Source organism: Notolepis coatsorum (genome assembly GCF_963971535.1).
Source record: "Notolepis coatsorum genome assembly, chromosome: 18".
NCBI classification, from domain to species: Eukaryota; Metazoa; Chordata; class Actinopteri; order Aulopiformes; family Paralepididae; genus Notolepis; species Notolepis coatsorum.
In genome coordinates this window covers 45,528,359-45,555,127 of record NC_140182.1, presented here as the reverse complement: position 1 = coordinate 45,555,127, position 26,769 = coordinate 45,528,359, and the positions used below count along the sequence as shown (strand labels likewise).

The following is a 26,769-nucleotide window of genomic DNA, read 5'->3' as shown; positions in this document are numbered from 1 at the left end:
AATGCCAGAAGCGACAAATATGGCATCCATATTGGACAACATTAAGTCTATTAAGTCTATTGTAAAAAATAATAATAATAATAATAATTTGGCCTGATAGGATCAGTAATCAGCTGGGATAAATTGAGATTCCTACAAACCACCTTAACTACTTAAGCATCGGGCGAAAATGGGGCTAGTTTTGCATAACACACCCGACGATTGCATACCCAAAGTAATGTGTGTACCAGCGTTAATTCGGCATGATTATCCAAATCAGCCCTCGCGTGGGACAGCCCTGGCTCCAGAATTTCATTGGCTACAAAGCTGGTCAATAATTTTCACCATCAGACGTGACTGGTCCGTTCAGGACCCAGCCAAAAAGGACGTGGTCACTTGTCCGAATGGCTTGTCAAATGACTCTCGTCGGATGTTTTGTCTTGTAACTCGTGACTGGTTGAGTAGGGTGACGATCGATTTAACTTTCCAACAATGTATTGGTTGATCGGCAAAAACGCAACCCGGAGCCTACAGACGAGGGCAAAGTGCAGCAGAGACGTGCGCGTGAATGCTTTTTTTATTTGAAGAGGTTCAAATAATCTGAAGCATTAGTTAATCAATCAAGATTAAAGTCACCCAGAATCATTTACAAATTGACAAATTAAGAGAGTAAATCCACCAGTTTATCTATGGAGTTAGTATCAGATGACAGAGGCCTATAATATATCCCTACCACTATAATATAAGTATTTGACCATAAATATAACTTTAAAGTCGGTGAATTCAAAACATTTCAGTCCAGAAAGTTAGCAGCAAAATTGCCCACATAAAGCCTAACGCACAACAGTACCCTTTAAGTCAGGCATGAAGCTGTGTCGTATGACTGAACTTGACACCCCAAAAGCAGGGATCAGGCAGAGGTCCAGAAACAATGCAAGGCTTGCCAGAGTCTGTTACAGTTTTGGATTGCTAAAGCGATATGTCACTGGATCCTGTTACAAGTAGGGAGGTGTAGGACTCAGTTCAAAGGCATAAGAAAACTAGAGACTAGAGATTAACTAACATAGGAATCAAGGCTCAATCAGTAAACAAAGAAATTATTGACAACAGTTGACAACGGACCAGCAAAGACAGAACAGAGGGAGCAAACATAAGTACACAAGGTAAGATTACAAGTGAGAAACACCTGGGATGATAACACAAGAGGGAACACCTGGGAGGGAATACAGACTACAAGGAACTATAGGAAGAGAGCGAGAGAGAGAGAGAGAGAGAGAGAGAGAGAGAGAGAGAGAGAGAGAGAGAGAGAGAGAGAGAGAGAGAGAGAGAGAGAGAGAGAGAGAGAGAGGAGGGGTGGAACAAAATGTCCATGACAAAGCAGGAGATAGTGGGAGAGGCAGTCCACAGCCTGGCAAGAGGGGCAGATTGTTACAGGATCCCCCATGAATAGCAATGGTTGAGACAGAGTGATGGTGGCGAACAATGGGTCCGATATCATCAGTTTATGTCTGGTACCTGAGCACTGGGATGAGGGTTAGGTAGCAAGATGTGGCAGACTGTAGTATCAGCTGCCGTGAGCAGGGAGGGAGTGGTGTGTTGAGATAGAGAGGGGTCAGCAGGAGCCGGTTGAGCTGGTAAACGCTGCTGTGGGAAGTGAACATTTAAAGATTACAAATGTGAATAATACTTTTTTTCTTTTAGAATACTGTTCTCGAGTCTGCTCACGCTGTTTGCACCCGCCAGCAGGGAACAAAGGGATTTAGAATTTCTCAGAAATGCTCAGAAAGTCGCTCTTTTCAGAAATCGGTAAAAATAGAAAATTTTAATTTTCGAGTGCTTTGAGATGTTATGTCTCCTTACTTGCTAAACTTAATACGACTTGTAAATATGTTTAATTCTTGCTAGATGGTATGGTTGTTATTATCCCTGTTTTACAGAGAACTACACTGTAATATCCTAGGGATATCTGTGTAGCCCATAGCCTACCACAGCACAGCAATGATGCGTGCGTGATGACGTGTTACGTATTCCAGTCATCTCATATGCAGGCGCTGTTCCTTGTGTTGTCATTGCTGCCCGGGACGTGTGAATAAACGGTAACCCAATAAGCGGTCGCCCGATTCTATCATTCCCTATAGACACTAAGAGTGACATTAAGCGGAATATTACATGGTGCCAGAAGCCGGGTCTTTTTCGAACCCATGCCAAGAAAGAGAAAGAGAAAGAAGGACAATATGGAGGCTGCAGCAGTACCAATGCCGACGATGCATTGGGAATCCTCAAACCTACCTGACGCATGGAAAAAATTCCGCCAGCACGTCGAGCTAATGTTTAGCGGCCCGTTCAACGGCAAGACAGAGGAAATCAAATGCAGCTACCTCCTATTATGGATCGGGGAAAAGGGAAGAGACATCTTCAACACCTGGCAGTTGTCCGACGCCGACAGGAAGAAGCTTAAAAGCTACTACGACAAATATGAAGAGTATGTTATGCCAAAGGCGAATCCCATATTTGCAAGGTACAAATTTCAGGAGAAGGTCCAGGGGCCTAGCGAAAGTGTTGACCAGTTTGTTACAGAACTAAGACTGCTCGTGAATGACTGTAACTACCCCAATAGTGAGGAGATGGTTAGAGATAGAATTGTTTTCGCTACAAACTCTGTAAGAGTCCGTGAGAAGCTATTGAGCCACGGCGCAGCGCTAACGTTCGAGAAGGCCATGGACATAGCACGCTCCCACGAGCTAGCCCAGGTACAGATGAAGCTAATGATTAGCCCAGGGGCTAACGCTAGCCAGGACGTGCACGCGGTCGGCAAGAAGCCGTACGGGGCACATACACAGCGCCCAGCCATGGACAAATACAGAAGCAACAGAGAAGACTCGACAGATAACACATGTAGGAACTGTGGAAGAGAGCGCCACACGGAGTCAGAAGACTGCCCAGCTAAAGGTCGCAAATGCAATAAATGCCATAAATTCAACCATTTTGCAAACGTGTGCAGAAGCCGCACAGACGTGCACGGCAAGAGGAAGGACGTGCACGAGGTATCAGAGGAATGTGCATGTGCGCAACAGGATGACGAATGGTTTGTGGACTCCATCGTAACGGAGCACGCAGACACGAAGCGAGAACAGGCGTTCGCTGAGTTGGAGGTTGGTAAAGTCAACAAGCACAAAATAAAGTTTAAAATTGACACTGGTGCACAAGCGAACGTAATGCCAACAGCAACCTTCCACCAGATGTACGGAAAAGTGACACTAGGCCCACCATCCAGCCGACTCTCAGGATATGGTGGCCATGCTCTCAAGGTAGAGGGGTCATGCAAACTCACATGCAAGCATAAAGAAAATGTGCAAATGTTGGACTTTGATGTTGTGACCACTAATTCCCCCCCTGTATTGAGTTTAAGAGCATGCCTAGATCTGAACTTAGTAAAAATGATACACGTTGTGGATGCACAGGTAGAGGACCCTGTTAACATCAGGCAGGAGTTTCCAGATGTGTTTCAGGGCATCGGGCTATTCCCAGGGGAATGCAGTATCAGCATAGACCCAGCGGCTACGCCAGTCATATACCCCCCCAGGCGCATTCCATACGCTCTCCGTGGGCGTCTCAAAGAGGAACTGGACAACATGGAGAAGTCAAACGTCATAAAGAAGGTGACAGAACCCACAGAATGGGTCAGCGCCCTCGTCGTTGTGGAAAGACGCGACGGTAGGCTACGAGTGTGTTTGGACCCCCGAGACCTCAACAGGGCGATCCAGAGACCACACTACCCGCTCCCAACATTGGACGACATAACCCCAAGGCTCGCCGGAGCAAAGTACTTCAGTGTACTCGACGCAAGATCGGGCTACTGGGCGATCAAACTGACTGAACAATCATCAAAGTTAACTACTTTCAACACGGTGCACGGAAGATACAGGTTCCTACGGCTCCCATTTGGGATCATCTCAGCGCAGGATGAGTTCCAGAGGCGGATCGATGACACATATGAGGGACTGTTGGGTGTGTCCGCCATCGTGGACGACGTGTTGGTCTACGGCCACACCAGAGCCGAGCATGATGCCAACCTGCGCGCCATGCTACAAAGGACAAGGGAAAGAGGGGTGAAACTCAACCAAGACAAGAGTGTCATCTGTGTGACCGAGGTAAGCTACTTCGGTCACAGACTGACACAGGAAGGCATTCGACCAGACCCAGACAAGGTCAAAGCGATCAGGGAGATGGAGCCGCCAAAGAACAAGGCTGAGCTGGAAACGATCTTAGGAATGGTCACATACCTCTCAAAGTTTGCTCCAGGACTGTCCGACGTGAACGCGCCACTGCGCCAACTCGTGAAGGAAAGCAGTGAATTCCAGTGGGACCCTGTGCACGACCAAGCGTTCCAACAGATGAAAGAGCTCATAACCCGTGAGCCGGGCCGTCCTCACATATTTCGACCACACCAAACCTGTGAGACTCCAGGTCGACGCCTCAAAAAGCGGACTAGGCGCAGTCTTACTGCAGGACGGTAAGCCAGTCGCGTACGCATCTAAAGCTCTGAACAAGACCGAAGAGAACTATGCGCAAATAGAAAAGGAGTTGTACGCTGTCCTTTTCGGATGCAAGAGGTTCCACCAGTACCTGTATGGTCGACAGGTAGTGGTAGAGTCAGACCACAAGCCGCTCGAAGCGATCCTCAGAAAATCGCTCGCCGCTGCGCCGCCGCGTTTGCAACGCATGATACTGCAGCTCCAAAGGTATGACATCGTCATTATGCACCGCCCAGGGAAAGACATTCCAGTGGCGGACACCCTGTCGAGAAAGTCTATCACCTACCACGACCGCACACTGAGTGAGGGTATGGACACACAAGTACACACAGTCCTGAGCACCCTGCCTGTGAGCGACAACAAAATGACTGAGATCAAAGCAGCCACCACCCAAGACCAACAGCTCATCACCCTAAGACAGATCTGCGAGTCAGGATGGCCTGAGACACGAAAGACGTGTCCACCCAGTGTTGCCGACTACTGGAACCACAGGGACGAGATCACGGTGATGGACGACGTCCTCTTTAAGGGTGAGAAGATTATCGTGCCACACACGCTGAGACAGGACATGTTAACACGCATACACACAGGCCACAAGGGTATAGAAAAGTCTAAAGAGAGGGCGAGGGATGTGCTATTTTGGCCTGGAATGGGTAGACAAATAGAGGAAATGGTAGGCTCATGCAGCACATGTCAACAGTATCGTAGCTCCAACCCCAAAGAGCCAATGATATCTCATCAGATACCTGACCGACCATGGCAGACCGTCGCCACAGACCTCTTTACATTACATGGAGAGGACTACATAGTCACAGTAGACTATTATAGCAGGTACATTGAGGTAGACAAACTACGCAGCACCACTACATCAGCCGTCGTGCGAATGCTCAAAGCCCAGTTCGCAAGGCTAGGCATACCAGAAACCGTAGTCTGTGACAACGGCCCATGCTATAGCTCCAGTGAATTTAAGACATTCGCACAGGACTGGGACTTTAGACATGTAACTAGCAGCCCTACTTACGCCCAGAGCAATGGCCTCGCAGAGAAGGGAGTCCAGATTGCAAAGTCACTGTTAGAGAAGGCTAGAGTAGACAACAAGGACCCATACTTGAGTCTGTTAGAATATAGAAATACACCAGTTGACAACCTCAAGTCACCCGCACAACTACTCATGAGCAGACGCCTACGCTCTATCCTCCCTACCACCAGTCAGCAGTTACGACCACAGGTTGTAAACCAGAGCACAGTGCGCGCCAAGAGAGAACTATGCCAACAAAGACAGAAACATTACTATGATCGGACAGCAAGACCGTTGCCGACTCTGCAGGACGGAGAGGCCGTCCGTTTCCAACAGAGTAATGGACAATGGAAGCCCGCCACTGTCATTCAACCAGCAGGCGCTGAAAGGTCTTACCACGTTCGTACTGATGAAGGCCAGGAATACAGGTGCAACAGACGTCACCTGTTACAGACAAAAGAGACTGACCGAGGTACCCACCGAACAATGGCACAGGAGGCCAACACCCAGCCCCAGCAGCCTGAGATGGCATCACCGGAATGTCCACCACCTGAAGGTCCAGATGAACATTCTAGGTGCATCACTACCAGATCTGGTCGCATCGTTAAGCCAAGAGTAAAGCTTGACATTTAAGATCCTAAGACCCTACTCAGTGGACCCTGAATCATTACGGCCACGTGAAATTGAAATGCATGTAAAAAAAAGAAAGAAAAAAAAGGAGAGAAGAGGAAATATTGTAATTATTGTAATTATCATAATAATTGACATGTCTTGAGACCGTTTTCTACTTATATTGTTTAAGTATACCGTTTCTGCTTATATTGTTTAAATATAAATAATGGTCCACAGTTGTGTGAATATAGAACAAACGGTACCGTATATTGTAAAGTAATGTTTTCAGGATTCTAGGTTGCCACCGTGAGTTTCATCTTAGGAAGGGAGATGTAATATCCTAGGGATATCTGTGTAGCCCATAGCCTACCACAGCACAGCAATGATGCGTGCGTGATGACGTGTTACGTATTCCAGTCATCTCATATGCAGGCGCTGTTCCTTGTGTTGTCATTGCTGCCCGGGACGTGTGAATAAACGGTAACCCAATAAGCAGTCGCCCGATTCTATCATTCCCTATAGACACTAAGAGTGACATTAAGCGGAATATTACATACACCACGTCACGAAACGCACACACACACAGAGCGCTGTGTGCGCTGTGAATAGGTGTTAGACCCCCGCAGAGACTTTGCATTCCATGCAAATCATTCAGAGCGAGAGAGGGGGAGGGATAGTGTGTTTCTCACATTGTCGCTGTCGCATATGGTTCAGATGCATGCTGAATGTGCGTGTGAGCAGCTCATGTGAGCCATGGGTTTTCCCTCCTGTCTTTTAGCTAGCGATAACAACAATAACACTATGTTATGAATTATCTCTTGCAGTTCATTCAAGCGGGCTACGTGAACTACAGTATCAGCCACTGCTCTGTGACGAGTTTGGTGTTTTGGTCACCCGCCCGCTGTCTAAACATGGACTGTTTTCCAATTGACAGCCTACGCATCGTTGCGCTTTGTGAAGGAAAGATGACGTCGCCTAGCTAACCCGCACTGTCCACTTCCATTCATTGTGCTAAGCTAGGCTAATAATAATAACTGTGTGTGTCTCTGTCCATTCAGTATGGATTCAGTATGCCCAAGACATCACACATCCCTATATCTGTACACACAGGGGCGCCTGAGCAATGGAGCAAACGGAGCAGGTGCATCCCCAGAATTGAACTTGGGGGAGCAAACATGTGCTTTTGCACCCCTAATTTTTGATCATATGAAAAATATGATATGTCCCCCCCAATATATCACTGTAAACATAACTATGTAACTTCAATCAAATTAATAATATGCAATGAAAGAACTTGTGCTGATTATAGACACTTAATGGCGAGTTTTTAAGTTTCCAAAGATTGTTTCCTCCGATTTTTCTCACATCCCAATGTTAGTCGTATGCCAATTCCCAGTCCCCTTCCTGGTCGCTGCGCACTTACCCCCCACAGTCAGATCATCTGGGAGAGTGGAGGCTATCACGTGCTTCCTCCGACACACGTCCAGCCAATCAACCGCTTCTTTTCACCTGGCAGCGCGGATCCTCCCTGAGAGGGCGTAGCGTGTGGAAGGATCACACTATCCCACTCAGGTCCTATCCTCGCTTAGCAGGCGCCCCGACCGAAATGTAGGAGTCGCTGTTTACAACGACCCGGACCCACCCCGCCAGCTTCTCCCACCCTCTAATACAGCCAATTGTATTAGTGTGAACGGCCAGCCAAGCTGGTGACAACCCCGGAGCTGTGAGCTGGATTCGAACAGGCGAATCCAGCTCACAGCTCCGGGGTTGGTGACGAACGCAATCTCCGCTACGCCACCCCGCATTTCAATGGTTTGATCAACTGCCTCCCACCCCCAGCACACAGTCAGTGGTGCGTGATGCAGGTAGGCTGAGTGAGTGTGTAAATATCACCACGACCGAGTCCGTCATTGGTGGCAGACCTTTCCAGTAAGTTGTTCAAACAAAGGATATGTTAGACATGTCTTTACTTCTACCACTAAATACAATAAAACACATTTATAATCATCACCTTCTCTTCATTTTCACTGCATTGAATTACAGGTCACCAGTGTTTGTGTTTGACTAGCTAAGCTAGCTGCATGGTAGATCGAAGCCCATTAGAGTTTGAGTTTATTAGGATCCCCATTAGCTGTTGCATCACAACAACTAGTCTTCCTGGGGTTCACACAAAACATAAACCATTACATTCGACAATACTTTTACAGAACAGTAAATAAAAAACTGATTTCCGAAGTCCATTTTCCTTCAAGCATTGACTTTCATATTTTCCATCAAATACCACTTATTTTCTGATTTTCATTTCATTGGAAAGAAAATAATGATGATAATAATAATGATAATAAAATAAGAATAAAGTACTCTCTAACACTGCTAAGGATTAGGGGTGTAACGATTCTTCAAATCCCGATTTGATTTGATTTTAGATTTATTAAAAAAAATTACACCACTGATGGTCTTGTTTTGTAAAGAAAAATACTTGTTCAGTAAAATAGTTTTTATTTATAAATAACTTTCTTTCATTTCGTTTTTTTACCATAATAAAAGGGGAGGGAGTGCTGGGAGGGGGGAAATTAATACTGTAGAGAATTTCATGTTTGTAAGAATTTTCATTTCTATAGATTTTTTACAATTGATTTTACAGGCCTACTAATGATTTATGCGCAGTGTTTCCCATGTTCTGTTTATATTCTTGTCATTCTCTGAAAATAGGCTATATTTACAGCAGACCCTGTTATTGTTCCTTGTTGGTATTTTTACATTACAAGTCATCTTAATTTTCTTAAGTTCTTTTTACTTGTGCCTATGGCTGTGACAATTATTATAGCTTTGCCTCATGATAATTGTCATACAATAAAATGGCAATATATGGTATAATTATCTTTTTTCTCTTTCTTATTGTCTCAGTATTGCAATTATCATTAATGACAAAAACTTGGCCTATTTGAAAGGAGATTGATTTAATAAAAATAAAAGAGCGAAAAATCAATATACAGTATATATACAGTATATATATATATATATATATATATATATATTAATATATTATTATTATTATTATTATTATTATTATTATTATTATTATTATTATAGTAATTGGCTGCAATATAAACTGGGCTTTATTGTGAAAAGAGCAGCTTTATTGGTCAAGATTGAAGGCTCTATATTGCAGGAAATTGCACGTACAGGTGTTCATTAAATAAAAAAAAATAAAAAAAAATCTGTCATGGAGGGAGTCGTGCCTGACCCCCTCTTATAACTAGGCGGCCATGTCTGTACATATCCCTTACCTACTCTTAGGCCTCCTGGGTCCAGTCATTGGAATAACAAAGGAACGACAGACTAGAAACTGGGCCTTTGTTCCACGTGTGAATTGGTCTAGGGTGACATTGATCACAATGAATTCTGGGAGTGTAGTCCTTTCATCAAATAGCTGAATCACTTGATTCCTTTTAAAGCCCCTACTGGGATTTAGTTAGGATTTTACCAGAATGTTTCATAGGACATTGATTGAAATGGGCTCGAATTTTACAATTGATGGCTTATTTTGAAGGTATGAACCTGTAGTTTCATATTATGTAAAAAAGAAAAAAAATTAAAAACACTGAGGGAGGAGGAGCTCAAGAGCTCAGACTCTAGAGGGTTTTGTTAAGAATATAGGACAGGCATGTATAAGCATTATGCTTCAGTCTGTACCTTTTCAGTCACTGCCAAATAAAATATTGTTAAATGATTGTGCATATTGTGTTGTGTGTGATGATGACTGAATAAAAACTACTACTACTACTACTAACTGGCGAGATGATGCAGGCCGAGAGGAATAGGACTGGCTCTGCGCTCCGTGTCGAGTTGGAGGAATAGGACTGGCTCTGTGCTCCGTGTCGAGTTGGAGGAATAGGACTGGCTCTGTGCTCCGTGTCGAGTTGGAGGAATAGGACTGGCTCTGCGCTCCGTGTTGAGTTGGAAGCTTGGCGGCTCCTCACAGCAAGGACAACAGAGAGGGATTGGCAGAGGGCTCCTGCTGGCTGTTCCATCTCCTGCAGTAACCGGTACCGTACCTATGCCCCGACTGGAGACCCTCAGGCGATTGGGCACGGGCCAATCCCTGCTCTGCTAAACCGTTATCCATGAGATGGATGGTGTGGAGCAGCCAATCGGGTTTCGCTCCAAGCACGCGCCAGGAATCCTCTGTGGGGCTGATGAAACGTTGGGTCCAGACGGCTCTCCGGCGCTGTTGTCTCTGACGCTGAGCCGTGGGAGAGTGGGATCGGTAGCATGGGAAGCTCCAGTGACCACTGAGTCCAAGAGTGACGGCAGTATAGTGACTTGTTGTACTGAGCCTATCGCTATCAGTCAAATCTATCACATGCTTGAATGGACTTGTGCTCGGAGCACCTTTAGGTCAGAGCCTATACCGCTAAATACAACTGAATAACCAACTGAATAACTGAATAACGTTCTCCTTTTAAAGAAATTATATTGGTTTGCAAACACAGACATACAGTAGCTTCAAGAGTGCAGACGTCTTGCTGGTGGCAGTTTAATTTAATTGCAATCACAGTTCTCATAAAAGCTTGTTTTTCACTATCATCATTGGCAGCCTTGGCTATGTTTCACTTCAATTGAAACAGGCCCCCCCTGCTAGCAGGGCCCCGGGCTGACAAAGCAAATGCACCCTGGTTGGACAAAACATGCGTGCATTGTGCCAATGTGGATAGCTGGTGCTTGATGGAAACACTGTAGAAGAAACATTGCTCCTGACATAAACCTAGTAATGGAAATATCTAAGGACTAGTTGAGTTACATCATGGTGAGTTTGGCACAGTGCCACTGTAACATTATGCATTACGATTTTAAGGTAGAAAAGTATGCAGAAAGTTTCTCTCGTATGCACTTTCTGTCCCCCATTTGCTTGCACCCCTCAGTTTGAGAGTCACTGGTTTAGCTGGTGTATGTATGCATGCTTGTGTGCATGTGTGTGTGTGTCTGTGTGTGTGTGTGTTAGGGCTGTCACGATTCGTCGACCACGTCGACGAAAACATTTCATCATTTTGCATATTCATGGTCGGCGTGTCGTATTGTTGTTACTTGTATGCCTTTTTGCAGTGGAAATGGCATATGTTCAAAGTCATAACATGCGCAACGTATAATCTAACTAGTGCCCAATGAATCACGTTCGAAATATAAATAACTTAAACTCAGTACGCGTTTCGCTTGCATTTGATAACTTCCGTGCTTCAAGTAAACTCCAGCTGGAAGGGAGGGGCTGAGCCCACTGTCCCCACCAATAGTGAGGAAAGGGGGGTGGGGGTGAGGGGGGGGGGGTGAGCCTGTCTCTTCTGTGAGAAAGAGAGAGAGAGAATCTCCTGAGAGCAGTTACACATCTAAGTCAGAAAATAAGTATTTGAGTTTAATTCTCACTTTACGAGGGGTGGGGTTAGGATAAAATATGGTCCCCATATTTGATCTTGAAACGGACTCCCTGAACCTTGCCGGTCACCTATGACTATCGTATTGTTTAATGCGCCACATCTACGTCCTAATTTAACTTTTCTGTGAAGAATCAGCTTTAATAGTTGTGTCACGTAGGATGGAACATATTTCACCGCTGCCAAATCTATAATTACCGTTATGAGAAATATGCCTCCATTACTGCTGCCTGCAGATTTTATGGCTCTCTCCCTGCTCCTGTGTTCTTCAATAATATATCAGTTAGTTTAGTTATGGTAGCAGCCCAGAGTTGCATACAGATTATGACGAGAGGGTCAGGCGAGCCCAGATGAAGGCAAAAGAGGGAAAAGTCATACTGTTGATTGTTGATGCTTTGCCACCATAATAATAATGATAATCAACGGCTTCAGGAACTGCAGTCGTAAGGATTCTGTGAGTACCGATCTACTGATCTACAATCACTGGTCAGGTCACAGGTCACCGATTCCACTTCTACTATGACTTAAGAGGTAAGCAGTTCCTAGATCTGCAATCCTATGCAATCAATACTACAGTATTGATTGTGATACTGTGAGCTCTGAGCTTTCGATTAAAACGAGAGGAGTGCCGTGGATTTAAAAGCTGTTTATCCTCAAATATATTGTGGGTCCAGAGCGATGATGGGTAGTGTTTTTTATTCTGGTGCTTCCCCCACATGACAAGATTACAATGTGTTTGTTTCCTGGGGCGAAACCCAATGTACACCGTGTGGTTTCAGGCCAGAAAATGTGAAAACCACTGAGATCACATTATTCCCAATATGAGATGGCACAGAGGTACAGTATATCAACTTGATGCTACAACCAAATTGCTTTTTTTAATGGCCTCTTTCTCCTTATTGCGCAAATGTATTAATCGATTCCTTCCTCCAAATGAACATCTTCCAGCCATTATACAGTACGTGCTCTCAGCCCAAGCTGCACTCATTTGCTCCTCCCAGAAGAATCAGATTTAATGGGCTTCCAGCATCACAAAGCAGGCACTGTTCATACTGTTAACCACACCTCGGCCACACGTTTGAAATGTTTACAAATTAATTAGAAAACCGGAGGCAAGCCGGATTTGAACTTCATTTAACAATTCGATTTAAACAGGCACTTCCCCAGATGTAACCCCTCCCCCCCTGCATCGTATAGCCAATGCGACGCCATGAGGTACTTAACATTTCAACATCATTTTAAATGAGGCCTGTTCCTCTCCCCAGGTCAGCAGCAAACAGTGGCTCATTAGATGAGACGGAGCGTTCTGAGAATCCTGGGCGATGGTGATAATTAATAGAGGGGAAGAATCGGTAGCTCTAGCCTGCAGGCAGGATTACAACACAGGGAGAACATCTCAGCCGGGAAATGAAGCCGTGAAGTATTCCGTTGTGGGCAGTCTGTGTCTGTGTGTGTCCGCGAATGTACTATGTGTGTGTGTGTGTGTGTGTGTGTGTGTGTGTGTGTGTGTGTGTGTGTGTGTGTGTGTGTGTGTGTGTGTGTGTGTGTGTGTGTGTGTGTGTGTGTGTGTGTGTGTGTGTGTGTGTGTGTGTGTGTGTGTGTGTGTGTGTGTGTGTGTGTGTGTGTGTGTGTGTGTGTGTGTGTGTGTGTGTGTGTGTGTGTGTGTGTGTGTGTGTGTGTGTGTGTGCGTGCGTGCGTGCGTGCGTGCGTGCGTGCGTGCGTGCGTGCGTGCGTGCGTGCGTGCGTGCGTGCGTGCGTGCGTGTGTGTGTTTGGCCTGTGAGTGCAGTGTATAAATTGTCTTCATGATACTAACATACATACAAACATGCATGTGCATACACACACACACACGGACACACACATCTCTCACACACACACACACACACACACACACACACACACACACAGCAATTCAACAGGTTTTAGTGAGCTGGCTTTGATGGCTGTCATCTCTCTCTCTCTCTCTTTCTCTCTCTCTCTCTCTCTGTCTGCATCTCTCTTTCTCTCTCTCTTTCTTTCTCTCTCTGTCTGCATCTCTCTCTTCTCTCTCTCTCTCTCTCTCTCTCTCTCTCTCTCTCTCTCTCTCTCTCTCTCTCTCTCTCTCTCTCTCTCTATGTCTGCATCTCTCTCTCTTTCTCTCTCTCTATCGCTCTCTCTCTCTCTCTCTGTCTATCTGGCTATCTCTCTCTAGCGGAGCTGAAGGATCATCTGCAGAGCTTTGTGGATGAAACCAACGGGCAGCGCGGCCCAGGCTTCATCAAGCTGGTCCGCCATGGCAAACAGGAGGGGCTGATAAGGTCCAGGGTCAGCGGCTGGAGGGCGGCCAGTGCTCCCGTGGTCGCTCTGTTCGACGCTCACGTAGAGTTCAACGTCGGGTGGTAAGAGAGTGTCTGTGTGTCTGCGTGCAGATTGGTGTTTTTACAGGAACTTAACTTACCTGTATAAATATGATTATTATAAACGTAATAATAAAATAAATCAATAACTTACCTGTATAAATACGATTATTATAAACGTAATAATTAAATAAATCTGTTTTATTTGGGATACTCGAGTGTTCCATCTTTGAGTTGGTACACGTAAACAATTCCATGTTATAGCTGGGATAAGCTAATGTCTATATTATCCAGTATACCAATAACAACACCATATATTATAGCTGGGATAAGCTAATGTCTATATTATCCAGTATACCAATAACAACACCATATATTATAGCTGGGATAAGCTAATATCTATATTATCCAGTATACCAATAACAACACCATATATTATAGCTGGGATAAGCTAATATCTATATTATCCAGTATACCAATAACAACACCATATATTATAGCTGGGATAAGCTAATATCTATATTATCCAGTATACCAATAACAACACCATATATTATAGCTGGGATAAGCTAATATCTATATTATCCAGTATACCAAGTTTCAAGTTTCAAGTTTCTTTAATAGTTGTCATACAGAAGTACAGAATACTTTTGTACAAAATGCTTCTTACTGTTGCGCTCCAGAGACTGTGCATGACAAGATAAGTATGAAATAAAAACATAGTAAAAATTAGAAGTAAAAAAAGAGGTCACAGTGTTCAGTTTAGACATATGTACAATGTTCGTAGACGTAGTTACCATACAATATACAATACTGTGCAGTGTACTAATATACAATACTATATAGTGCAAGGCATAAATGGACGAGGTGCAGTTTAGGTACAATTCACAGTAGGTGTACGAGTTGTAGTGCAATCCTTTATCAATAAATATAAAGTGTAAGTGTGTTTGTGTGATCTAAAGTGTGGAGAGTGGGTGCTGCAGTGTGTTGTTTGTTTGAGTGAGTGTGTGCGTGTGGGTGTGTGTGCTGTGTGCATTTGATGGTTGTTGCATAGTGATTATTGTTCGTTTAGCGATTATTGTTCGTTTAGCAGCCTGATGGCCTGGGGATAGAAGCTCCTTCTGAGTCTTTCTGTGCTCGCCATAAGACTCCGGTATCGCTTGCCTGACGGCAGCAGTTCAAAGAGGCAGTTGTTCGGGTGGCTCGAGTCCTTAATAATTCTCTTAGCCTTCCCCTTGCACCGCTTGTTGTAAATGTTCTGGAGGGTGGGAAGCCCCCCTCTAATTGTGCGTTCGGCTGAACGTGTCACTCTTTGTAGTCTGCTACGGTCTTGTGCAGTGCTATTCCCAAACCAGGAGGTGATGTTGCCGGTCAGGATGCTCTCTATTGTACATGAGTAGAAGTTCCTAAGGATCTTCTGACTGACTTGGAACTTCCTTAGGCGCCTGAGGAAGTAGAGGCGTTGTCGTGCCTTCTTCACAACACTGTCAATGTGTGTGGTCCATGTCAAGTCCTCGGATATGTGGGCTCCGAGGTACTTGAAACTGTTCACTCTCTCAACTGGTGCCCCGTCGATGCTGAGGGGGCTGTAGTCCTTGACCCCCGACCTCCTGAAGTCCACAATCATCTCTTTTGTTTTGCTGACGTTCAGGGAGAGGCAGTTCTCCTGACACCACTGTGACAGGTTCTCTACCTCTTCCAGGTAGGCCCTTTCGTCGTTGGCAGAGATCAGGCCCACCACTACTGTGTCATCAGCAAATTTGATGATGGTGTTGTTGTTCCGCTGTGCTACGCAGTCATGTGTGTACAGGGAGTAGAGGAGGGGGCTCAGAACACAGCCCTGGGGGGCCCCTATGTTGAGCGTGATGGATGAGGAGGTGCAGTTGCCGGCTCTTACCACCTGGGGTCTGCCCGTCAGGAAGTCCAGGACCCACTGGCACAGGTCATAGTTCAAGCCCAGGTCCCTGAGCTTGGCTATGAGTTTGGAGGGGACTATGGTATTGAATGCTGAGCTGTAGTCGATGAACAGCATTCTCACATAGTTCCCCTGCCTCTTGTCCAGATGTGATGCTGCTGTGTGCAGCACATGGGCTATGGCGTCCTCCGTGGACCTGTTGGGGCGATATGCAAATTGCAGAGGGTCCAGGTTGATGGGGAGGGAGGAACAGATGTAGCCCTTCACTAGCTTCTCAAAGCACTTCATGGCTATGGAGGTGAGGGCTACAGGGCGGTAGTCGTTGAGGCAAGCGGGCGTAGATTTTTTGGGTACAGGGATGATGGTGGACTTCTTCAGACAGGTGGGGATGACGGCCTGTTCCAAGGACAGGTTGAAGATGTCAGTGAATACCGGGGCCAGTTGGTCGGCACAGACTTTTAGGACGCGGCCGGGGATGCCGTCCGGTCCTGCTGCCTTCCTGATATCCACTTTTTTAAAGATCCGTCTCACCTCATGCTCTGTTACCCTGAACACTGAGTCTCCATCAGCAGACCCCCCCCCCCCCATTGCCGTGGTTTGTAGGCTGGTGTTGTTATTCACAGCCTCAAACCTCGCATAGAAGGAGTTGAGATCATTTGCTAAGGAGATGTCACTGTTCAGTTTGAGGGGGGTTCCTTTGTAGTCTGTCATTGTTCTGAGGCCCTGCCACATGCCTCTAGAGTCAGCCTGTTCAAACTGAAGTTCAACTTTATCCCTGTAACGCCGTTTTGCCTCTATTACTGCTCTCCTGACGTTGTATCTTGCCATCTTGTGTTCTTCCATGTTGCCTGTCACCAGCCCGGTGTTGTATGCTGATGTGCGCACTTTCAGAGCCTCACGGACGGATTTGTCTACCCAGGGCTTTTGATTTGGGTAGATATTAATTTTGGTGGTGGGGATTATTACTTCTACCTGAGTACAGACATAGTCAATCACCGTTTCGGTGTATTCGTTAATATTGGCTGTGTTATCACGGAATACACTCCATTCTGTGCTTCCCAGCACTGCTTGGAGTGACTCCACTGACGTCACGACCCAACGCTTAACCTCTCGCGAGACCACCGGCGTTCGCTTGAGACACTGTTTGTACTTAGGCATTAGAAAAATTGCGGCGTGATCGCTTTTACCGAATGGACTAAGAGCCTGTGACTTGTACCCATTCTTAAATTGCGAGTATACATGGTCTAATATGTTCTCGCCTCTGGTGGGACAGGTCACATGCTGATAGAAATTCGGCAGCACCTTTTTAAGACGCGCGCTGTTGAAATCCCCCAAGACCAAAATGGCCGCGTCAACGTTAGCTGCCTGGAGTTTGTTTACCTCGTCGTGAAGTTTTGAAAGTGCGACCTCAGTGTTCGCGTGTGGTGGAATGTACACTCCGATGAGGATGATGGACGTTAACTCTCTTGGGAGGAAGAAGGGTCGACATTTTATTGTGATAAACTCCAGGTCTGGGGAGCAGTGGTTAGACATTTCCTTTGTGTTGCCTACATCGCACCACTCCTTGTTTATCATGAAGGCAATGCCGCCTCCTTTCTTCTTTAATGACTCTTTTGCCGTCCGGTCTTTGCGGAGAACGAAGAAATGGTCTGCCGGTTCTATTGCGTGGTTCGGGACATCTGGACTCAGCCAAGTTTCTGTGAAACAGAGGACGTTACAATCCCGAATGTCCCTCTGGAATTGGATCCTTGCTCTGATGTCGTCCAATTTGTTTCCTATCGATTGCACATTGGCCAACAATATGCTGGGCAATGTGGTTCTGTGTCGTTTGGACCTCAGTCTGTTCCGGACCCCGGCTCTCTTTCCTCGTCTTCGCGGCGGCTTCTTGGCGTCTTGGCCATGGCCGGCATAACAAAGGATCTCGGCGGGCCATTTCTGCTGTTCAGCGATCCGATCCAGAGAGCAATCCAAACGGTAAGTTTTTCTTAATCCAATGTCAATGATTGACTGACGGTCATACACATATAATGCACCAACAGTTGGTGCAAATAAAACTCCTAATACTATAAAAATTAACAAAATAAAGCACAGTCTCGTCGGAGCGATCAGAAAGGCAGCCATCAGAGCGGCGCCAGTTGTTCAAGTACCAATAACAACACCATATATTATAGCTGGGATAAGCTAATATCTATATTATCCAGTATACCAATGCATGTAAACACCTCATCTTGTTTACTATCTCAAACCCTGCCCTCTTTTCTCGATCCACCAATCACAACTGTTGCTTCCTTCGGACAAGTGGAGGATCAAGAAAAGAGGGAGGGCTTGAGATAGGTCAATTGGGTTTCGCGGCTTGTGTAATTCCTGTTTCCATGGTAATTTTATCCTCACTATCACCGTAACTATGATATTAGCTACATTTATAAGTTGGTAGGGAGTTCATTAATGGTTTGTAATTGATAGGAAATCTTCTACTATACTGTATAGGGAGGTGTAGTGGTATGTACCTTTCTGTGCATATTCATCCACAATCTATAGCTAAGTTTATTAAATTTCTATAAAACAACAACAACAACAACAACAACAAGCAATAAAAGTCAGTGAAAGTCAAAAGTCAATGAAAGTCAAAAGTCAATGAAAGTCAAAAGTCACTGAAAGTCGAAATCACAGCAATTACATTTTAAAATGAGTTGTATGTAGACCTGTGTCAAGAATGTAGAGTGGGAATGTGCCACCAGACCTGAGTTTGAGAAACACAACGCTCCCTCGCACGGATCAGGGTGCATCCTTGTGATTTGTAGTCCCTCCGTTTCACACGGACATGTATAATTCATGGGACCAGCGGCGACAACAGAATTAATTTTCTCAAGCTGTTTTTATTCAAACATCAAGGAAAGAGAACAGGCAGAAATTGAATCTGTCGAAAGCAAGAAGAGCCACCATGTCTTAGAGGACCTGTGGAGTGCTGGTCCTACGCCAGGGCAGCGAGCGAGTTGTTTACATCCACAAAACTCCACTCAGCACAGCCTTCCGCATGAAAGAACCTTGGCTCCAGGCTCTATCCAGCTGTCATCACTCTATTGCAGTGGTGCACTAATGGTGTGCCGTGGGGCACACTAACATGACGTGAATACCAGTTCAGGTGTGAAGCAGATACTGACCACTAGCCTAGCTTAAAACTCCAGGAGAGGTGTTTTTCGCCAACAGCCTAGCCAACGGGTCCATATCCTTGCCGTATCCGTGCCTATATTACTATATACTCTAATATCTTTAATACTATGCACTCAAGACTGTAGCAGCCAAGTTTCAACACTGTTTGACAGACATTTTTACTCAGCTGAAAGAGTTGTACCCTTCCTGCTGACCTGTCGCTTTGGATAAAAGCATCAGCTAAATTACTAAATGTAAATGTAAATATATCCACTTCCATTCATTTGTGCTAAGCTAGGCTAGTGTGCAGCCGGATAGGTTTCTACTGAACGTATTGTATTGTGGGCTGTGGATTTTTGTGTCTCGCATAATACATACAAGAAATGTTGTTCTATTCAGCGCATACTGTATGTATTTCTACACAGCAGGGTGATAAGAGACCTTGGGTTTGATGCATATGGTGTCTGCGCGGCACTATTTTCATACTATATGAATGATGACGGTGGCCAGTAATCTGGACATTCTGGTAGCAACTGTGTTCATGGGAAACTCTATGGGGAAAATATAATTCATGTTATTTCTATAGCATTGTACAGTTCAGTTTAAATTTGTGAATATGAACAATCTCTCCTTAATGGAACACGCCAACTTTTTGGGAAATTCGCTTATTTGCCATCTACCCTGGAGTTAGACAAGCAGATACATACCCTTTTCTTCTCTGTGCATGCATTAGGCTTAGGGAACACCGTTAGCCTAGCTTAGCATCATTCACTGGATGTAGGTGTGCCAGTGTAGCCTAGTTCCAAACAGTCACGAAATACACTCCAAATACAACTCCTTACAGTTCCTGTAAACATGTTGTGGTTGTGACCTGTGCATTTACGACGTGGAGATTATTATTATAATTATCTTTTTTACATTTTCGTTTTTCTAAGCAGATATATACTCTGAACTATTTTTACCAGGCAGCAGTGATTTCATCACCCCAAAAGCCCAGTTTTTTTAAAAGCAACAGGGCTTTTGAGGTGATGAAATAACTGTGCCCAGGCAGCAGTGGTTCGGCAAAAAGAATTCTGAGTATATATCTGCTTAGAAAACTAAAATGTTTTTTTATTTCTCCACGTGGTAAATACACAGGTCACAACATGTTTACAGGAACGTTTTGGAGTTGTATTTGGAGTGTATTTCGTGAACACCAGAGAGACACATTTGTTAGCAATGTGGAAATCAATGGGGTGGGAAGCATTTCGGTAAAAAAAATGTAAATAAAATAAAACAGAATCCTATTTAAAGGTGCTGTAAGTGGTATTGGCTTTTTAGCTGACTTCCTGTCAAACTAGGCGTTGAACATCAAATATGAATTAAGATCCAGCAATTGCATATCCTATGTATCCATTTAGGCAGGAAAATAGATTGTTTACGAGCAAGCCGCCATGTTTTTCCTGCTCCCCACACCTGACTTTGCAGAGTTCTCTCTCCTGATTGGATACAGTGGGAACAGGATACCAGGAAATGTATGTTCTGTTCACGGCAGAGCGGAGGGACTGGGAGACCCATATTACTGACCAAACACTCTATATCAGTGATGGCTGTCGGAATATAGAGCTATTTAACACTTATTTTAACTAAAGAACAGCACTTACCCTTAGGTCATTCATCACAGTTAGCTGTATTGTGAAACGGTTAAGGAGCTGCTTGGAGACTGCCAAAAGTGATTTTTTTCAGGCATTATTCATACTCCATTGACTTGCATGAGCATTAGTAATGAATGCAGAACAATTCTGCTTCCAATAGAAAACGATTACAAGTGCTTTTTGGATGAACTGAAATCACTTAATAAAAAAGGGGAAATATTAATTTAATCTAATAAAGATCTGTCACTGTTGACAGATCTGTTTCTCTGTTTCATGGTTTGTTCTTCTTGTTTGTTTTTTAGTTAGTCTTGATAGTTATTTAAACCTACAGTATGTGCTGCAGTAAGTGGGTTGGAACCCTTGCAAAAATAACACTATAGTTTTCAAAATGCTTGGTTGAGAATATCAGAGGATATGGCTGCTTTTCTGAATCTATGAAACCCTTGGGAAACTGATAGTTTAGAGAGATGAGGACTGTGTACCTGTTAATCATTCTGACACAGACAGTATCTCTCTCTTTCTTTCTCTCTCTTTCTCTCTATATCTCTCTTTCTCACTCTCTCTCTCTCCCCCTTTTTCTCTCTCACTCCCTCTCTCTCCCTCCCTCTCTCTCCCTCTCTCTCTCTCCTTCTCTCTTTCTAACACTCACAATTGTTTTGACAAGCTGATGAAAGTATTTCATTCTACTTCTCTCCTTCTCTTCTTCTCTCTCATTCTCACTCAGCCACACACACTTGATGAGAACACCTGGGGAGGTTTCATATCAACATTTGGTACAGACGCTTAACATCCCTCCACTCTCGTCTCTCTATCTTTATCTCTACAGTATCTCTATATCTCTCTCTCTCTCTCTATCTCTCTCACACACATTCTCCATCTCTATCTCACTCTCTCTCTCACACACATTCTCCATATCTCTCTCTCTCACACACACACACGCACACACCCACACAAACACAACCTAGCAACCACCCCCCCCCCCCCCCCCACACACACACACACACACACACACAGCTACAGAGGGAGTATCTGACTAATGAAATCATTCGCTTCAAATCCACTATGCAACTATGCAAGAGACAAACATATTCTCTCTCTCTAGGCTCCACTCTCCTTAACCACATGCACACACACACACGCACCGCACGTACACACCCATACACACACACACACACACACACACACACACACACACACACACACACACACACACACACACACACACACGCACCACACATTATACTGTACTCATACTCTCAATCGCACAGGCATATTCACTCACACATACCGTACACACACACACACACACACACACACACACACATACACACAGTTCCAAGGCATTACACAGTGTGTGATCGTGTTTAACAGAGTGTATCTTAGTCTGCCTCTATATTGGTCCGATTAGCTGATGTTACGTTTCTGCATGTGAAATTAGCTCTCTCTGCTCCAAATCTGATTTCACACCTAGTTGTTGAGGAAATTATATACGTTTTTCTCATTCTCGCTCTCCACTCTCTACCCCTTTCTTATCTCTCTCCTCTCTCTCTTCCCCTCTCTCTTCCCCTCTCTCTCTTCCCCTCTCTCTCTCCTCTTTCTTCTCTCTATTCCCCTCTCTCTCTCTCTTCTCTCTCTCTATCTCCTCTCTCTCCTCTCTCTTCTCTCTCTTCCCCTCTCTCTCTTCTCTCTCTCTCTCCTCTTTCTTCTCTCTCTTCCCCTCTCTCTCTTCTCTCTCTCTCTCCTCTTTCTTCTCTCTCTTCCCCTCTCTCTTCTCCTCTCTCTCTCTCTTCTCCTCTCTCTCTCTAATTTTCTCTCATCCTTCATCCCTCTCTCTGTTTGTCTCCTCGTATCCTCTCCTTCATATTGCTTGCAGCTCTTCTCTCTTGTCTTGGCCACTCCTTTCTTTCTTTCTTTCTTTCTTTCTTTCTTTCTTTCTTTCTTTCTTTCTTTCTTTCTTTCTTTCTTTCTTTCTTTCTTTCTTTCTTTCTTTCTTTCTTTCTTTCTTTCTTTCTATCTCAACAATGTGAGTAGAAATTGATGTGCAATTTACACACAAAGCATTGACTGCTTGATATCCACTCCACTGCCTCCACACTGCAATTATCTGCTCCTCTGGCTATTTTCAATCAAATGCCTGTTTAATGGGTTCAGCTCTCATATGGATTTGATATCCATAATTGTTAAACGAATTAAACGAATACCCCAGAGAAGCTCACAGCTACAAACAATATAGAAAAAGATAAAGGACCTACAAATATTCCAGCTCTTTTGGACAAAGACTTTTTACATTTAGGCTCAGAATAGTGAGATGGAGAGGGAGTGAAGGGTAGCTTTTATAGTAGCTTTTATCATGTGTGTGTGAAAAGAGAGCGTCAGAGCCAGGCGTGGGGTCTCACTCTGTGAACATGGAGATAAGAGACGAGAGCAACATGTTCCTCGACTGGTGTGAAGTACTTTGATAGGGTCCACACTCCACACACTAATTAGCGGGCTGTCCAACAGTGTGTGGGTGTTTTTGTGTGCATGACTACCACTGGGCAGGATGAAAGAACAGTGGCCACTATGATCTGACTTTGTGACGTTATTATGATATCCCTCCTAGGGGCTTAACTGATAAGACGTGTATGAGTACAAGACACTGTGTGGTGATGGTGGTGTTTTTCTTAGGACAGTAGGAGTCGTCCTAATTGAACTGGACAATCTAGAGGTGGTTGCGGAGAGGAGGATGAGAAAGAAGCTCCCTCTCTATAAGAGGAGGAGCATGTTCAGCCATGGACTACCCACAGATTGCCACGGTCACTCCTTTGTGCCAGTATCCACCAAGCTCCTCAACCAAGGACTCCTTACTTAAGAACACTTTTTTCGTACAACTATATTTGTATTATTATATTTTATTTGTACCTCTCCTCTCCTTCTCCTGTTGCGCCTTTGAGTTTTACCACGAGAATTAATAAAGATCCATCTTTCATCTTCCGTCCCTTGGTAGAGTAGCTGTAAGTGAACTACTGCATGAGTGAGTGAGTGAGTGAGTGAGTGAGTGAGTGAGTGAGTGAGTGAGTGAGTGAGTGAGTGAGTGAGTGAGTGAGTGAGTGAGTGACTGTGAGTGAACTACTGCATGAGTGAGTGAGTGAGTGAGTGAGTGAGTGAGTGAGTGAGTGAGTGAGTGAGTGAGTGAGTGAGTGAGTGAGTGAGTGAGTGAGTGAGTGAGTGAGTGAGTGAGTGAGTGACTGTGAGTGAGTGAGTGAGTGAGTGAGTGAGTGAGTGAGTGAGTGAGTGAGTGAGTGAGTGAGTGAGTGAGTGAGTGAGTGAGTGAGTGAGTGAGTGACTGTGAGTGAGTGACTGTGAGTGAGTGACTGTGAGTGAGTAAGTGAGTGAGTGAGTAAGTGAGTGAGTGAGTGAGTGAGTGAGTGAGTGAGTGAGTGACTGTGAGTGAGTGACTGTGAGTGAGTAAGTGAGTGAGTGAGTAAGTGAGTGAGTGAGTGAGTGAGTGAGTGAGTGAGTGAGTGAGTGAGTGACTGACTGTGAGTGAGTGACTGTGAGTGACTGTGAGTGAGTGACTGTGAGTGAGTAAGTGAGTGAGTGAGTGAGTAAGTGAGTGAGTGAGTGAGTGAGTGAGTGAGTGAGTGAGTGAGTGAGTGAGTGAGTGAGTGAGTGAGTGAGTGAGTGAGTGAGTGAGTGAGTGAGTGAGTGAGTGAGTGAGTGAGTGAGTGAGTGAGTAAGTGACTGTGAGTAAGTGAGTGACGGTGAGTAAGTGAGTGAGTGACTGTGATTGAGTGAGTGAGTGAGTGACTGACTGTGAGTGAGTGAGTGAGTGAGTGAGTGACTGACTGTGAGTGAGTGAGTGAGTGAGTGAGTGAGTGAGTGAGTGAGTGAGTGAGTGAGTGAGTGAGTGAGTGAGTGAGTGAGTGAGTGAGTGAGTGAGTGAGTGAATGACATTTGGCCGGTTACAGAGGTGTTTTACATCTAAAACACACTTGATTGCCAAAGAGTTTCGATAACGATACACACTGGGTTTGTGTGTGCAGGGGTTTGGTATGGTGTCTGTGCTGTTTCTTGTCTGTGTAAATAAAAGAGAAATTGTGAGAACCTTCCCAGGAAACAATATGACAAAGTTCAAAGGGATAGAAGTGGTGTTGCTCTGTGTCTCACTGTTTATCTGTGTGTGCTGTGTTCTCACAGGGCGGAGCCCATTCTGCAGCGCATCAAGGAGGACCGGACGCGTGTGGTTTCTCCCTCCTTTGACAACATCAAGTACGACACGTTTGAGATCGAGGAGTATCCTCTGTCCGCCCAGGGCTTTGACTGGGAGCTGTGGTGTCGATACCTCAACCCACCCAAGTCCTGGTGGATACAACGCAACCACACAGCACCTATTAGGTACAAACTGATTTCAAGTTGTGTTGTGTTGTGTTGTGTTTTGTTTTGTTTTGTTACGAACAAGCTCGCAGTAGTTTATTCAGTTATTATCTTATGTTGGAGGAACTTAAGATAAACGACTGAAAATGTCTCCGCAGCATCCCTACACCTTTACCTTCATTGAGAATACAAGGATGGAAAACTATGAATGCCCTGACCCCTCACCTTATATTACAAGTTTCACGTTAGCATTAGCATTAGCATTTCACGTTAGCAGTTTAGAGGTTCGCACAATCATTTGCGCCAAGTTCTCCACAAATAATCATCTCTATAGTCAAAGTCATAGCTCCAAGAGAAGTTAACATGTTTTTCAGTGGAGGGGACTTTTTCTCCCATCCCCCAATTTAGTCGTTATGCCAATTCCCTTCCTGGTTGTTGCACTTGGTGTAGAACTACCACATGCCTCCTCCGATACATGGAGCCAGCCGCTTCTTTTCACCTGACAGCGAGGAGTTTCACTGGGGGACCGTAACGCGTGCAGAGGTTCACGATATTTCCCCCAGATCCCCTCCCTGCTGAGTAGGAGTCGCTGTTTGCAACGACCAGGACACATCCCCCACCGGCTTCCCACCCGCTAACACTGCCAATTGTGTTAGTAGGGACGACTGACCAAGCCGGAGGTACCGCTGACAGCTGGATTAGATCCCAGAGTCTATGCGGTGGTAGGCGAGTGCTTAGCCCACTGTGCTACCCAGTGGAGGGTTTAAGGTTTTGACAACATACTGTAGCATAAGCACTAGTTTGAGTAAAATTTTAAGATAGGATAAGATAAGATATTCCGTTATTGATCCCCTTGGGAAAATTCAGGCATCATAGCAGCATGGGGGAGTGGGGAGGGGAGGTACAGGTAGTAAAAAGCAGTGTAAACAATATAACAAATCAATATGCTTAACATAACATAATTAACTCTGGACATGTGCATAATGGTCAACAAGGTGCGAGGTGAGGGAGTGTGCTAGATAAAATAACAAGATAGTGTAAAATTGTATAATATAAGTATAAAATATAAAGTCAAGTACGTAAACAAGTGTAAACAAAACAAAAATGTTCAATATACATATATACAGTATATGTACAGTCTATACTTCTGTACAGTCTATAGTATACAGTCAGCTGCTATACAGTACAGTGTAGAATGGTGAGGTATACCTTAGCTTGTGGTGCCACCTTGTGGTGGTGAGGTGCAATGAGGTGCATGGGATTGATGCCAATAAATATAAAGTGTGTGTTAGTGTCTAAAGTTGGTAAAGTGGGTGCTACAGTGTGTTGTTTATTTAAAGTGAGTGTGTGCGTGTGGATGTGTGTGTTGTGGGTGTATTTGATGTTTTGTTATTGTTCATTGTTCATTGAGCATCCTGATGGCCAGGGGAGCTCCTTCTGAGTCTCCCCTGGCCACTGCCACCAAGCCTCTTCAACTCATTCAGAACACAGCGGCCCGCCTGATCTCAAACCTACCGAAGTCGGCCCATGTCACCCCACTTCTTAGGGACCTGCACTGGCTCCCCATTGCTGCACGAATCCGCTTCAAGGCCCTCGACCTGGCATACCGTGCGGCAAAGGGAACCGCTCCCGCCTACCTCCGGTCAATGGTCTCTAACTAACTACACACCCTCAAGACCCCTACACTCTGCATCTTCTGGCCGTCTCAGACCCACTCCTATCCAAGCTCTGGGAGGGTCATCAAGGAGAACCTGCCTTTTCTCAGTCCTTGCCCCACAATGGTGGAATGAACTACCCACCCCAG

The 26,769-nt window shown here is 44.9% G+C and overlaps 1 protein-coding gene across 1 annotated transcript in view; it reads left to right on the top strand.

Moving 5' to 3' along the window:
• Positions 1-26,769, top strand: part of galnt18a (UDP-N-acetyl-alpha-D-galactosamine:polypeptide N-acetylgalactosaminyltransferase 18a) — a 255,800-nt gene that overhangs the window by 107,304 nt on the left and 121,727 nt on the right. The window contains exons 4-5 of the mRNA XM_084335039.1: positions 13,766-13,952; positions 24,789-24,986. Of these exons, the coding sequence (XP_084191165.1) occupies positions 13,766-13,952; positions 24,789-24,986 (385 nt within the window). The remainder of the gene's footprint in view (positions 1-13,765; positions 13,953-24,788; positions 24,987-26,769) is intronic.